This window comes from Podarcis pityusensis (assembly GCF_964106645.2).
Source record: "Podarcis pityusensis genome assembly, chromosome: 16".
Taxonomy (NCBI): domain Eukaryota; kingdom Metazoa; phylum Chordata; class Lepidosauria; order Squamata; family Lacertidae; genus Podarcis; species Podarcis pityusensis.
The window spans coordinates 40,374,087-40,389,669 of NC_138041.1; the positions used below are offsets into that span (position 1 = coordinate 40,374,087).

Here is a 15,583-nt window from a genome sequence, read left to right on the forward strand (position 1 = left end):
AAGAGGGGTCTAAGAACTCCTGCACCTTTAAAAAAAGACACTTCCCAGGATTCTTTGGGGGATGCTGTGAGTGTTTTAAAGTTGTATGACCCTGCTTTCTGAGTATAGTGCAGATGGAGCCACAGTGGCTAGGCTAAGTCTTCTTCAACCTTCTGATGTCCAGAAGTTGTTGAGCTACAGCAGTGTGGCCTGTGGTCTCAGGGAGGTTGAAGGTTAGTCTGGCAACATCCATAGGGTGCCAGGTTGGGGAGGGCTGGGCTAAGTGATGACAGACCAGGTCTTATCCCACCTCCAAAGAAGCTGCAACAGGGAAGAACTGATCAGTTGCCTGATAAAATACTTGAGCTGTGCATTCCAAGGGCTGGAGAGAGGGAAACGAGCCGCCTTTGTTCTTGATCCTTACAACAGGCAAGCCCGTTTTGGGGGAAAGCGGAGAGCTGGTCTGCACCAAGCCCATGCCTTGCCAGCCAACGCACTTTTGGAACGACGAGAATGGAAACAAGTACAGAAAGGCTTATTTCTCAAGATTTCCAGGTATGTATTGAGGTGGTGCTTTTTGTGTGTGTTGTGGGGGCACATTGGTGGTCCTGCACTTACAAAGCCTGCAGAACTAATATTTGAGCATGGCATTTGAGAACTGCTGTGGGTACCAATATTTGCTTGTGAAATTGTAAGCCCGAAAGCGTGAGTGTTGCGGGGTTCCTGCTTGTTTGCCCGCCATCCCACCCCCTCACTTTGCTCTCCACAAGTGCAGGGGCAGACCTCTTCATCTTTCTGGGGTGCTCCTTTCTCACAACTTCAGAAACCATCAGGGATCACAAACAGGTTGGATTTCTTTTTAAAAATGGGTCTTCATTGTTGATTTGATAACTGAGGCTGCAGTCCTGTGCCCACAACCCACAAACAGCAGAGTGCTACAAAAATGGTCTTCTGGGATTCTGTTGTTGCTGCGTTCTAGAATATGCTGATGGATTGCATCTCCCACTGGTCTCAGGCAGCAAGGACGATGGTCAGGGATGATGAGAGCAGAAGTCAAGCAACATCTGGAGGGTGGCAAGTCCCCTCCCCTGTTTTAGAGGCTTGTCTGTGTTAGTCTGTTAAGCAAATGTGCAAGACTCTTAGGGTTTTTTTTAAAACCACACACGTATTTAAATATCTGCAGGTTCTCCTATGGGGAAGAAGGGGGTCCTACATGGGGTGTCACTGCTCACCTCTCCGCTGGCAGGAAGTCAAACTATTTGAAAGGGTCAGCCAAGTGGGCTGGACAACCCCTTCCACTGCAGGACGTTCTTGCCAGCAGCTCCTAGGGCTCCTCAAAAAGGAAGTGGCAGAAAACACCATTTTAAAATGGCTTTCCTTTGCTTTCCCCTTTTCTCTGCTCCTTCACTGCAGAAATTCTTCAGTCTCCTTCACTGCCTGCATTCCAGTGACCCAAAGCTTTTTCCCTTTCCAATCCTAGCTGTACGCATCCTGTGTGCAGTTGCCATCATTCATCAGAAGTTCCAGAACTCATCTTCTAGCTTCTTATTGAGGTCCTTAGTTTTCCTGCTGCAGTATCTCACCTGTTTTTGAGCAGGGGTTGCTGCATTTTTATCCTGGCTTTTAAGACTGGCTTGAATTTAAATTGAAGTCGGATTTTCTAAATGGTTTTTAAGAAGAGGAATAATAACATTTTTTTATTTATACCCCACCCATCTAGCTGGGTTACCCTCACCACTCTGGGCAGCCTCCAGCGCACAGAATAATAATAATAAAACATAAAACATTAATAGTAAGAATCAGATCCTATATAAAAAGTCACAAAAACTTTAAAGTAAACAACTTATATCAAATAAAGTAATATTCAGTAATTCATTAGAATCCAATAGTACATCAGCAAACAGTAATTTAACAGTTTACACTTATCAATTACCATAAAGAATTACTAATCTATAATCAATAAAATTACATTTAATTACAATGCATAAAATTCCACAAATGGTCAACTTGAGAAACAAGGATACACAACTCAAAATTTTATTTTTTAAAACTATCCCTGAACAGCTCTTCCCAGCTGTTTCTGCTGTTCTCAAAGTCAAGGTCTGGGAAAGGCTCCCGGGGCTGGAGGGGGGGCAGTCACTGGTGGACAAGGGGGTTGTGCCCCAGCTGTCATGCCTGGGGGGGGTGACGTGGTGGCACTTGCACCCCCAGTGGGCCAATCCTCCCAGGGGTGCCAGCTGGGGATGCGCCCCCCCCCGGTGGGCGGCCCCCCAGAGGGCGATGCTCACATCCCCGGCAGCCAGAGCCACAAGCTGGGTGTAGTTGTGCGATTGGCAGGCGGTGCTGGCACCCCCAGGAGGATTGACAGGAGGAGTGACAGGTGCACGTCATATTTGCCGCTCCAGGTGCTCCAGCAGCTTCCTCCGCCACTTGGGGCAGTACTGGGTTTTATGGATATATAGTTGGTGAACCGCTCTGTGAGGCATTGTTGCTTTGAATATGTGTGTCGGGACCACTTGCTATTGCTGAACCACAACTCCCATCACCCCTGGATGTAGGCCATGCTCGCAGGGGCTGATGGGAGTTGTAGTCCAGCAACGTCAGGAAAGCCAAAGGTACCAACACTCTGGATGGCCATTTTTAGCTGTGATTCCTGCTTTGCGGGGGGGGGGGGGGTGGACTAGAAGGCCCTCGGGTCCCTTCCAACTCTATGATTTTCAGGAGTTAAATAATAATAATGCTAAAAATTATTATTTGTCCATTAAAAAGGAAGGGAAAGAAGAAAAGGGGAGGTTAGGGGTAGGATGACATGAAGAGGAAGAAGAAGAAGAAGAAGAAGAAGAAGAAGAAGAAGAAGAAGAAGAAGAAGAAGAAGAAGTTTAGAATTAAAAGAAAAAAGTGTGTGTGTGTGTAAAAATATAAAAGATTAAGGGAGAAGAAAGTATACAAGGGTAAGCATAGGAATTTAGACAAAAGTCAAGAATCAAGGTAAATAGTCAAGTGAAAAATGGAAGATAAGGTTAAAAATTCAAAAAGAAAAAATACAATTCTGTAGAATATTTGGAGCTGGTGACTTTGGATCCTTGGTGGGGTGGTGGTCTGGGATCGGAGTGGGATATGGGAGGTGGGGGCCTCTCTGCCCCTTCTTGGCTCCCACCCTACTTTCCTTAGGCCCCACTTGGAAGCTGGCATGTAGCGCTCTCCCCCGGGCTCAGCAGTTCTCCTACCCCTTCGTCTGTCCCCTTGTTTGTTCCAGGAGTTGGGGTGGACTTTCTAGCCCTTCAGTCGTTCAGTTTGGGGGCTCCTGGTGCGATACCATGTCCCTGGGTCCTGTTCATCGGTGGATGGCCTGGAAGAGCACTTGAGATTGCTCCCCCAAGTCTGCCATCTTCCCCAACTCTGATTTCATGAACATATGGAGGGCCAACGGTTCCTGACCACTGGCCTGAAAGGTTATTCCAATGGTTCTCAAAGGGTGTGGCAGGAACTCTGACAGATGCAAAAGATCAGAAAAGACAAAGGCTTATTTGTGTTGATTAGGAGATAAGAGTTTGTCTGTCTTAAATTAGACCTAAAATTAAGGAGATTACCCGGCAAAAGCAGGCTCTCACCTGTCATACAGACTTAAGGTTCATATGTAAGAGGCTCGTTTATAATTACCGTATTTTTCCATGTATAAGACGACTCCTATTTTTTTGAACCCAAAATTAAGAAAATGAAACCCTAAAATAGAAGCGAAAATTTATTGGTGGCAGCAAGTTGGGGGCAATTGCCCTCAAAGTTTCCAGCATGAGAAGCATGCAGTGCACCGTGGTGCAGAAGCAAAGGCAGCGACTGGGGGGGGGGACCTCACGCTCCCCCACGGTGGCAACTGCTGCTGCTGCAGGGAAGCAGGCTCCCAAGCAGGATGCCAAGGAAGAGCCGGGCGAAGGCAGCGGCCGCTCTGCGCTGGGCCATGCTGCCCAGCAAACTCAGCTGAGGAAGGTGTTGGGAGTCTGAGAGGGGAAGAGGGGGGAAAGGAAAGAAGGCAAGGAGAGGCAGCTGAGGCAGCTCTCAGTGGTGGCAACTGCTCTCGATCCGGTGGTTGAGCCTGCGGGGGTTTCAGGAGGCGAGCCAGTCGCCAGCATGCAGCCCGGAGGGGGGAAGGGAGGGGGCGGCAGCAGGAGGGACCGCCTCAGCCCGCCCAAGCCAAAATCCCGGACATATGCTTAAATATTTTAAAAATTCCCCCAGGTGCCCATGTTCCGTGTACAAGACGACCCCCAATTTCTTACTAATTTTTTAAAGCAAAAAACCTCATCTTATACCTAGAAAAATACAGTATATTTTGGGAATGACCTGTGTTCTTATGCAGTTGCATTGGTTTTTACTTTCTGGATGTCCCATGATCATATTATAAAGTAGTTGTGTTCTATGTTATAAAACAAGCACTGCTGGGATTTGCTTCTTTTTGTGTTCCAGTGTATTTCTTATCAATAAAAAATTCAGTGTGGCACAAGCAAATATTTATTCTGAAAGTGTGGTCCAGAGGAAAAGGTTTGAGAATCACTGGGTTATTCAGTAAACAAAATAAGTTAAAAGGAGGGTCACTTGAATCCCACTACAACCCTTCTAGTTTTCTGTGTTCTTGTAAAAAAAATTTAATTGATTTATACACCGCCCTATACCCTATACCTAAAACATCGTATTGTTTAGTTTTTTAATCTGTTCCGTCAATTTCCACTGTTCTTGTGAATGTGAAAACAGATTTGTGTGCCATCCAGGCCTGGATTGTTGATAATTGACCTGGTTGCCCTCCATGTGGGTTTTTCTGGACAGGTGTCTGGGCTCACGGCGACTATTGCAAGATCAACCCCAAGACAGGAGGCATCGTCATGCTTGGCCGCAGGTATGCCCATCACTTTGGCGTGACCATATGTGAGGGATGCTTCGTGGCAGTGAGCAGAGCGGCTGCTGCGCACTGGTTGGCTGGGAATATAGGGACACATTGTCAGTCTAGCTCTGCTGACTGGCTGGCGTTTCTGAGGCTGGGCCAGGAAATTTCAGAGACTCCCCCCACTCTTTCCTCCCCCTCTCCTCTGTTTCAGCATCCTGTGGTCTTCGTCAGGTGGCACAACCTTTCCTTTGATGCAGGGCTGGCCCATGGCATACTGCTGCCCGAGGCAAAACAGCAAATGCCTCCTTCTCCCCCAGGTCAAGTTGCATGATACCCAATCCAATGCCAAGCAAGTTGCTTTGGCATCTAAGGCAGGCTCCCAACTCTCATCAGCCCCAGCCAGGGTAGCCGATAGTCTGCTGTGGCCCTCCCAGTGCGACGGCATCTGGGAGGGCTGCAGGTTCCTCTTCCTGTCTATAAAAGGCCCTTGGGTGTAGGAATGTAGGAAGCTGCCTTAGTGAATCAGGCTACTGGTCCATCACACTCAGTATTGTGTACTGGCAGTGGCTTGCCATGGTTTGGGGAAGAGTTCTTCTTAGCCCTGCTTGAAGATGCCTGGGATGGACCCTGGATCTTCTGAGTACAGGGCAGATGCTGTGCCAGGGAGCTGCATCTCTTGCTCCTGCTGTACTACAGTCCCCATAATTCTTTGGGTAGGACTCACAGTCATTAAACCTATTTAGATCTTTACAGTTCTTGTGGGCCTGTTTGTTGTTTATGTCTGTATAAAACGTTCTAATGGGTATGAATCTCTAACAAACAGCGGCCTCTTGGAATCCCAGCCTTAGGATCATTTTTTGTTGCCTATTTGACACAGTTGTTTTATTGAGAACCATGATAAATTCCCTTTGTTTTGTCTCTTTTCATCAGACTGTGATTATACTTTAATGCTGCTTTAATAATGATTATGCTTTTCCTCTGTGGTTTGTACTTGTTTCTTCCCCCCAGTGATGGCACACTGAATCCAAGTGGTGTGAGGTTTGGGAGTTCTGAGATCTATAACATAGGTATGCAATTTAACATTTATCCACTCTTCTTCCTCCCATTAATTACAGTATTGGCTAACTTGATTTCTCATTTTTCTATCTTGACTTCATTCAACAACCACCCTGTGAGGTAGAGAGCAGTGTGTGGGTGCTGTAGCAAGCCAAGTCACGATTGGCCTCATCTGTAAGGCGTAGAGTACTGGACCCCGCATGCACTCTATAAGAGTACAGTTGCCATTTCTTCACATGCCCTGCACTCTGGCTTGGTTCACACACAATGCTATGTTGTTGTTCATTTGGAATTTGCAAACCCAGCCCAGACGACTAACTATGGCTTGTATTTTGCCAACAAATCACAATGTGAAGCCAAGGTTTCTTGTTGGTTTGAACTATGGTTTGACTTTATGGCCAAACTCAACGGTTTTGCCTAATAATGGTTTTTTTGGGCACCCCACCCCAGGCACAAAGTAATAGCAGCTAGAAATCAAACCAAGCTTTGGAGAAACAAGCTTGGCCCATCTTCTCACCTAAGAAACCACTCATGCTTGGTTGCGCAAACCATCGTCAAAGTGTGCAAACAATGGCTTAGTATGATGTGTGAGTGCAGCCATTGAGACTTCCCCTGAGAGGAAGCTGCTCAGACAAATAGTGGCATTTTCAGGGATAGCTGCTTGCTTTTGGAATGCCCACCCATAGGAGGCACAACTGGCAGCATCTATTTTTAGGAGCCAGGCAAAGACGTGATTTGAAGGGTGGCATTGTGCCCTCTTTTAGCAGGGTGGGACCTGCAATTCCTGCCTTTTACCTGTATAGCTGCATTTTTAGATTTCTATTGGATGTCCTTAATTGGTTTTAATGTAAGATACTTTGGGTCGCTTTGTAAAAAAAAGCAACCAACAAATATAATAAATCATCATCAGAATTTGTCCATCTCTGTATTGTCTGCTCTGACTGGCATCAAGTATTGAAGGCAGTGGGTTGGGAAATACTGCCCTACAAATGTTTTTGGGCTTCCATCATCCCCAGTCAGCTTGACCCAAAGATCAGGGGTGATGAGGGGCTGCAGTCCAAAACATCTAGAGAGTGTCAGGTTGGGGAAGCCTCTTTAATATCTTAGACAGACATTCTTTCTCATCATTTGCTACTTAAGCCTTTTACCTGGAGATGCCATTGTAGATTATCTCATGAAGGAACACCTGAGATACATTTCCAAGGTCTCCTGGAACTTGGGTTTGAAAGCCACTGGGCTGCACAGGATAATTTGCAAAATTGCTTGAGGAAAACTCTTGTTCTGGGTAAATGAGAGAGGCTTCATGATTTATTGTGAAGTTTACACCCTGCCCTTCTTTATAAAATGATCCCAGGGCAGGTCACAGCCGAATGCTCATGGTTTTAAGGTCCAGAATTAAATAGCCTTATGTTGTTCCTTTAGTTGGCACTCCTAAAGGAGGCTCTTAACAACATCAAAGGAGGCTTGCTCCATTACAGTGAATGGGGCACTGCCCCCTAGGCTAGTCTGCTTTCAGCGCCCCCACTTGCCTGCTTTCTTAGCTACATTCGGTTCAGAGGGCTGGCACTGCCTGACAGCTGCCTCCTCCTTGGCTCAGAGTTGCCCTTGGAGAACTCAGCAGGGAGGAGAAGGAAGGTGGGGACAAATCTAGAACTGGTTGTCTCTGCCTGCTGTTGCCTCTGGCGCCACCTGCTGTTAGTCTCCCTGCTTCTGCCCTACCAGTCTCAATGGGTAGCAGCCACCATTCACCAACACTGAATCCTTTTTTCAACCACATTTTTTTTTCCTTTTAAGCCACATGGAATGAAAACACAGAGACAAGTTGTGGTTGATGTCTTCATCAGCAAATGTGTGTAGCAAATCCTCATTTTGAGGGTTGCCTCGAACCATCTGGCGTGCCCGGTCCCGAGGCAGTTTGCTCTTTGCAAGACTCCCAGTGCCCACAGCGGCCCGGTTGTCTCTGGTGATGCCCTGTCAATGGATTCCTCTGAGGGTGCTTCACCGTCATAACTCTTGCGTGATCACAAAAGAGGTTGCCAGCCTGGTCCGTGAAGTCAGTGGAGGGTCTGCAGGAACGAGGGCAGGGCAAGAGGGAGGGCAGAAAAATCAGCAGTTGAGTGAAGCAAAGGACTGTTTGGCTGCAGGCCTGGTCCTCCAGTGTGGGCAGCAGATGAACTTTAACCGCCTTCCTTTCTCTCTCAACATCATCCCCCCCCCCCTCTTTATTTTCTTGGAATGGTCTCTCTGTTTGGCTCCCCCCTCCTTTTTTTTGGAGAGGGGAGATGATTAGGAGAAACGGCAATTGAGAAAAGATAATATCTGTTTCCTATCACAATCACTGGCTATGCTGATGGGATATGGATTCCAGCAATGCCCAGAGTGCCCCATTCAGCTGCCCAGTGGGAATCTCATCTGAGGTATTCTGAGATTCTTAAGAGGAAGCAGGATAAGCATCAAAGAAGCTCCTTGAGAGCCAGTGTGGTGTAGTGGTTAAGAGCAGTGGACTTGTAATCTGGTGAACCGGGTTCGCTTCCCCGCTCCTCCACCTGCAGCTGCTGGGTGACCTTGGGCCAGTCACACTTCTCTGCAGTCTCTCAGCCCCACTCACCTCACAGAGTGTTTGTTGTGGGGGAGGAAGGGAAAGGAGAATGTGAGCCGCTTTGAGACTCCTGAAGGGGAGTGAAAGGCGGGATATCAAATTCAAACTCTTCTTCTTTTTCTCTTCTTCCTACTTCCAATTCTTCTTGTATGGCTTGGCATTCAGTTGTGTTATAATTTACTTTATGAATTCAATTCTGTTTTTAAAGTCTGCCTTTACTGCTATTATTAATAAAGGCAGCATTTTATAATGGGCTTTATAATGGGTGCATATTTACTATTCCCTGCCGCGGGGGCGCAAATAAGTCTAAGCCAACATTTCCTTTGTCTCTTCAGTGGAAGCTTTTGAGGAGGTTTCGGACAGCCTCTGTGTCCCTCAGTACAACAAAGACGGCGAAGAAAGGGTGATCCTTTTCCTAAAGATGGCCACCAACCAGGAGTTCAGCCCAGATTTGGTGAAACGCATCAGGGAAGCGATCCGCGTCGCACTCTCTGCCCGGCATGTTCCCAGCCTCATTCTGGAAACTGAAGGCATTCCGGTATGTCAGCACAATCCTTTTTTCTTACTACTTGCTGCTGCTATATATTTTTTTTCATTGTTACCTTGGAATAGTCATTAAGGAGCACTTGTCATCTCTCTTCAAAGCCCCCACATGCCTGGAAATTTTAGACTTTTTTTTTTTTAATTAAAAAGGTGGAGTGGAGTTTTATAGTTTGTCTGTGTTGCTTAGCAACTTGTGTGTGCTTTTCTTCCTGAATAAGCCTTTTCCTCTTTTTCCTCCTTTTTTTAAACAGCAAAAAAAAGTCCCCTAATAAACACCTCTGTTTGGTTTATAAATATACGTGCGTCCTGTTGATATACTGAGAACTCTTGGGTGTTGTTGATAAGTATAAAATGAGATGATTGCCTTTCTGGTGTGCCAAAAAGCTGCTCCCCGCAAAAAGCATTTTGGATAGTTCTGTTCTCTAAAATGATAGGTTTTTGATTTGTTTTGCAAGAAGTCTTGCTTAAAAAAAACAAAAAAACCCCTCAAAATATCTTGCAAAGCTTGTGACCTAATTTTTTCACAACTGAAGTCTCACAGAGACAAGTAAGGCCTGTGAAGGAAGTTTTGATCTACTTCTGACTTTCATGAGCAGGAACATAGGAAACTGTCAGATCACTAGTCCATCAAGCTCAATATTCTCTGCACAGACTGGCAGCTCCTCTCCAGGGTTTCAGGCAGGGAGTCTCTCCCAGCTCTACCTGGAGATGCCGAGAATTGAACCTGGGACCTTCTGCATGCAAGGTGGATGCCGTGCCCCTGAGCTACGCCCCTTCCAGTGATAGCCTTGTTCTCCATGACTTTGTCCAAGCTATCACTGCCTCCCATGGAAGCAAATTCCGTAGTTTCAATTATGCACTGTATGACAAGTACTTCTGTTGCCTGTCCTAAATCACCCAACATTCAGCTTCATTGGATGGCCCCAAATTTCAAGCTGTGTACACACGACACCTTTTAAACCAGATTCAAAGCACTTTTCCCCCCTCAAAGAATTCTCGGCAGAGAGGTAAAATTCTCACTGATCCTTAACTAATTACGGGGTCCAGAATTCTTTGATGGTGTTTTAATGGTATAGTGTGTATGGAGTCCTAGGGTAATGACTGAGGGAGAAGAGCAGTATTGGACAGACTTTAAAAATGATGTTGAGTTAATTGGACTGCAACTTGCATCCTGCCTTCCCATTGGCCCATGGAGTAAGTTTGTTCGTTTATAGAAGCATTTATTATACTGCCGTATCATTAAAGATCTTGGTGTACAACAAACGAAATACCATTTAAAAGTAATATAAATAATAATTAAAGTGGCTGGCTAATTAATCAGTATGAAAAAGTCTCCAATAGAGGCCTGGAAGTCAAAGAAGCAAGGATGCTTCCTGCCACATCTCTGCATGAACCTGTTCCATAGCATGAGGCCAGCAGCACCAAATGCCCCACTTCCAGTTGAGGCCAGTCGGGCCTCTTTAACATGGAGGGCAACTAACAGCACTCCTCAAGATGATCTTGGTGATCCAGCAACGTCTGCAGGGCACCATGTTGGTCTAGCCAGTAGGTACTTTAATGGGGTTGTTATAGTGTCTTGCCAGCCTGGAGCGAGCTGATGAGTGTGGCAGAATCGCTCACCCACATTATAGAAGACATTGTCTTCAGCTTTTTGGTACCAGCATGTTTTTCTTTAAGCCACACTTTGCCCCAGCCGGCCTCCCTGAAAAGCAGCAGCAAAGGCCCAGTGTCTGGGGTGGGTCTGGTCCTGATCTCTGATTGTATGCTTCAATCCCTCTGCAAAAAAAGCTATGGAAGATCAGCTTCAAATGGCTCCATAAACTGAAACGAAAAAGTAAAAGGAGGCTTTGGGGTGTTTATATGACAGCTGGTTACCTAGGAGTCCTAGTTTAGAACATTAAGTAGCCAACACTCTGAAGGTATGTATAACTGAATTCTAATCACATTTTGAGGTAAAATATGTCCCTACAAGAAAGCACTCAGAGCTGCATTCTTGCTTTCCTCCCATTCTTTTTTTTGTTGTTGTTTCCTTCCTCTCTCCTTTGACCCACGCTTTTTTGGTCAAATATAACTCCTGGAGCTACAAAAAAGTATTTACCTGCCACTGACCTCCTTTTTGGGAGCAGAGAGCTTACTGTTTTTTCATGAGCCAGTGTGTAGGAAGAGTGTGGACTTTCCAGAGGCATCTGGATGGTGACTGGGGGAGAACTGGATGTGGGATGCAGAACTTTTAACAATCTGCACCCCAAACAAGAACATTTATTGCTGGTTAGCCAGTCAGGCCTTTTGCATACACAGGCAATGCGATAGGTATTACGAAACACTTGGAACCATAATAGAGTATAATTAAAATGATACCATTGCAGTAACTCAGTTACATATATTAACTTGTGATTTGGTGTGTTGGAGTCATGAGCACAGCATCACCGTTTGCCTAGCAGTGTCTGCTAGGCATGATGGCCAAATTCTGCCTCCGCAGCTGGAGGCAGCAATGCTTCAGATGTTTCTGGAAACTGCAGAAGGAAGGAGGGCTCTTGAGGTCATGTTCTGGTTTCCCCCAGGCATCTGGTTGGCCGCTGGACTAGGAGGGCCATTGGCCTAAGGCAGAGGCAATTCTTATGTCCTTATCTGCTTAATTTCACAGTACACAATAAATGGGAAGAAAGTTGAAGTTGCTGTCAAACACGTTATCGCCGGGAAAGAAGTGGCTCAGCGGGGCATCTTCTCCAATCCAGAGACCCTGGACCTTTACCGAGACATTCCTGAGCTCCAGAACTTCTGAAGGAACCTGCCTTTTCCCCATCTCTGTGTTTGTGTGTGTGCGTGTGTGCGTGTATGGTTTTGTACTGTGTATATAATATGTATATGGACGCTGTATGCAAAAGAAACTATTTAAGCAATGGTGTTTCTTTTGAAAAAGGAGAAACACTGTTTTGATTTGCCAAGTGCTTCATGAAAAGGCTTCTGGAAGGGCAGCCCTGCAAATTTTGGTGTATCGGCGTTGCTTTCCTTCCAGCCTGGAAGATCTAGCTTGCCTCTTTTTAGATGCAGCTGGGTACAGAGACTTTTTAAATGATCTACACTAAAAAAATGTGTCTTCTGGTTTGAATTTTATCTTTTAAAATCGAGGCAATAGGGTGGTAGGCATATATACCATTTGATTATGGTTGGAGGTGGGGCACCTGTTTCCCCCGAGATGCTGTTGCACTCCAACTCCCATCAGCCTCAACCAGCATGGCTAATTGTCAGGGATTATAGGAATTGTAGTTCAGCAGCATCTGGAGGGCTGCATGTTCTCATTCCTGGTTATGGTTTAAAACTGCTCAAGATTCTAGGAAACTACTGGTGGCTTTTCAGTGGGAAGACTAGAAGACTGTGGGCATGTTTCTCATGTTTGCCACTGTTCTTCACTTGAGGTTTTTTAGGCAATGGGGATGTTGAGTGTGATAGAAAGAGTGCATTCTCAGTGGTGATAGTGCCCAGTAGGCTTAGATAGCAGCATTCTGAAGAACTGGGGGTGTTTTCCTTAGACCACGTCCCCCAATCCTCAACAGGAGACAGGGGAGTGATCTGTCACTGACAATTGTATGTGGGAAGGTTTCCCAGATGCAAGGAAGTGCTCACAACAGCTGGATTCACTTTATTTTTACTTATTATTTTTTAAATAAAGAGATTGACTTCTGGGTCTGTGTTTAAAACTTTTTTTATTTTTTAGAAATACCTCTTTTTAAGATTAGCTTTTAAGACTACTTTTGGACTACTGCTTCCATCGGAACCAGCCAGAAAAACACCTGGAGGGCACCAGTTTGGCAAAGTCTGTTTTGGAACAGAGCACAGATTTGCTGCCACTGTTTGAAATAATACTTGACTTTCCTGCTAAAATATGAAAGGTTGCAGCCCTCATTTAGACACATCTTGCAACCAGTGGAACCGGCTAGCAGTGACTAGCAGATAGTTCCATCAGTTCCCCGGGACTTTGGGTTGGCACCAGGATTTCAATGCCTCATCTTCCCAGCCCTCAAACAGTCTCTTTTGGAGAAAGGGGAGATGCTGGAATTAGAAGCATGACTATGCACTTAGTTTCCTGAAACAGTTTTCCTGGCTTAAAATTTTATACAGATCTGAAGAAAGCAGGTCAACATGATTTTCATGCACAACCCATTGCGGATCCTGAGCGTGGAAGTAAACGGCAAAGTCACTAATCTTTTACATCCCCATTTTTAACTGTGTGTGGGCTAAAGGAGGACATTGTCACCAGTGAAGGTCAGTGTGGTCTCTTGGATGCTGTTGGATGCCAGCTCCCCTCAGCCCAGCCTGCGTAGCCCAGTGGTCAAGGGTGATGGGCGCTGTGGTCCTTGCAACATCTGGAGGGCATCGCATTGGCTCTTGAACCTTTTCTTCCACACTGCCAACAGCAGTGGTAGCTTTGGCAGAACACATCCCATACAGACTTTGGATACTTAGCCCCCATTTGCCTGTGTTGGTTTACAAGTAGGGCCCAGGAAATTGGGTGTGTAAGCAGGAGAGTGCTGGCAGAACCTCTCTTCCATTAGCTGCTGGTGGACTTGGAAAGGAAGTTTGAGAGCCCTTTATCTTAAAATCAGGTCACAACCACACCATCTGTTTAAATCACATGGCCTCCCCCAAAGAATTATGGGAACTGTAGCTTTGCAGGGGGAGTATGTGAATGCTCCTGGGATTACTTGAGCTGGAGAGAAGCCATGAGCTTTAAATGGTTGTGACCCTGGCTTTCGTGGGAGAAAACAGGAGAAGAGAAAAATAGGTGTGGAGAGTCCATGAGATTAAGGCTTAACACCAGGGCCAGAAAAGAAGCCCTTTCGTGGGCTAGATTGAGTATACAGGCTGCCGGCTGCCTGTCCGGTGTCCCAGAAACTCCCAAGACCTTTGTGTTTGGTGGCCAATATGAGTAACTTCCTTTCTTTAAAATAATAACCCTACTATGTGATCTTTTGGGGGCGTGAGGGGGGAGGTGGAAGGAACTGTTTCTTGGTGCTTTGTAAAGGGATTTTCCCCCTAATAAAACAAATTGTTACTTGTGTATGGAAAACAACTAAACAGATTTTTTATGGTCCATTGTGTTTTTCATAATGGAAGATGTAGTTGTGTGAACTCGGCAAGAAAGAAAGGTTTGGTGCTTCAAAAACTCCTGCGTTATTTGGAACGATTGGTGAACAAATTCTGTCTTGGATCCCTCCCCCCTTTTTAAAATCACGTTGAGTGATCTCAGTGATGCTTTAAGGAATTTAAACTTAATAAAACTGCAGAATAAATTCTCATCTTTATTGTGGAGTGAATTGATCATATTAGTGTTACTTTGTAAGGAGCAGAGGTCAGTAAATCCAAAAGCGTTTGCTGGCATAGGTTCTATGGCAGCCCCACTTTTTAAAAGAACTATGTACATACATATATACTGGGATTTTACTTATACCTATTGTGTATTGGTCCCAGGAACTTGGTTGCTCCAGCCTTTGCCAACCCAGTGCCATCACCCAATACATCTGCCAAGGGGGCTGACCTGCAACCTGCCATGTTGGATATATTGCTATGGTTTGGTTGTAAGTGGTAGGAGACCCTGTGAGAAATAGACATTATTTTGAGGGGAGAACTGGACACGGGGATTCAGGGCTACAATGGACAATTACTCAAGAGTCTAATAAAACAATATTTATTTACCTTGTAAAATGCTGCAAGCCACTTCAGGAACAATTATGTAACATTTAATGGGAAAATTAGACAACACTTGACCCAACTTGAAACTCCTGCTAGTTTCCTGGCAACTGGGGGTTTGATGACTCAATGAATAATGTCGGTTAACTGTCGCCAGTTTAATAACAGTTTCTGTCATAGGACTTTTCAGAGTCTCAGAGCCTCCACTCTCCTATCTGCTCTACAATCTCTTCCCTCCTCTTCAGCTTCTCCACACTGCTGCTTCTCCTAGTCCAGGCAGGGTTTTTTTTTTGTAGCCTGGGGGCCACATTCCCTCCTGGACAGCCTTCTGAGGGCCATGTGCTGGTGGTGGGTGGGGCCAGTCAAAAGTGGGTGGAGCAAGAAACGTAAATGTTGCCCCGTACAGTAGGCCAGTTTCTCCACACACTCAAAGCTCCCTTCTCTGTCCTCCATGGAGGCGCTTCTCTCCATTCCGTGCCCACCACACATTCAGAGGCCCCCGGAAGCAGGTATTGCATTGTCCTTGCAGAAGGAAAAGAGGTTTCATCACAGAGCCTTGAGAAGGGGGGCAAAAGTGAGGCTGCATCATAAACTGGGCTGCTGTCCCTTACAGGGATCAGATCTGCAACCTTGACACTATCAGCACCACACTGTAACCCACCGAGCAAGTGCTCTTTATTGTGCATGATTTGACAGGGTGGTTATACATGATTCTGCTTTCAGTAACGCTGGCACATGCCAACGTTTTGGGGCAGGCATATGGCTTCATTTCCAATCAGTGCGTGTCCCATAACTTCCTCCTGAAATTCTGTATCTTTTCAGAGCATACATATTCTGGGGTT

At 45.8% G+C, this 15,583-nt stretch overlaps 1 protein-coding gene across 1 annotated transcript in view; it reads left to right on the top strand.

Annotated features, from left to right (window-relative positions):
- The window catches only part of AACS (acetoacetyl-CoA synthetase), a 49,541-nt gene extending 35,191 nt beyond the window's left edge, over positions 1-14,350 (top strand). The window contains exons 14-18 of the mRNA XM_080986597.1: positions 409-534; positions 4,798-4,867; positions 5,864-5,922; positions 8,846-9,048; positions 11,698-14,350. Of these exons, the coding sequence (XP_080842723.1) occupies positions 409-534; positions 4,798-4,867; positions 5,864-5,922; positions 8,846-9,048; positions 11,698-11,835 (596 nt within the window). The 3' untranslated portion in view covers positions 11,836-14,350. The remainder of the gene's footprint in view (positions 1-408; positions 535-4,797; positions 4,868-5,863; positions 5,923-8,845; positions 9,049-11,697) is intronic.
- The last annotated feature ends 1,233 nt before the right edge of the window (positions 14,351-15,583 follow it).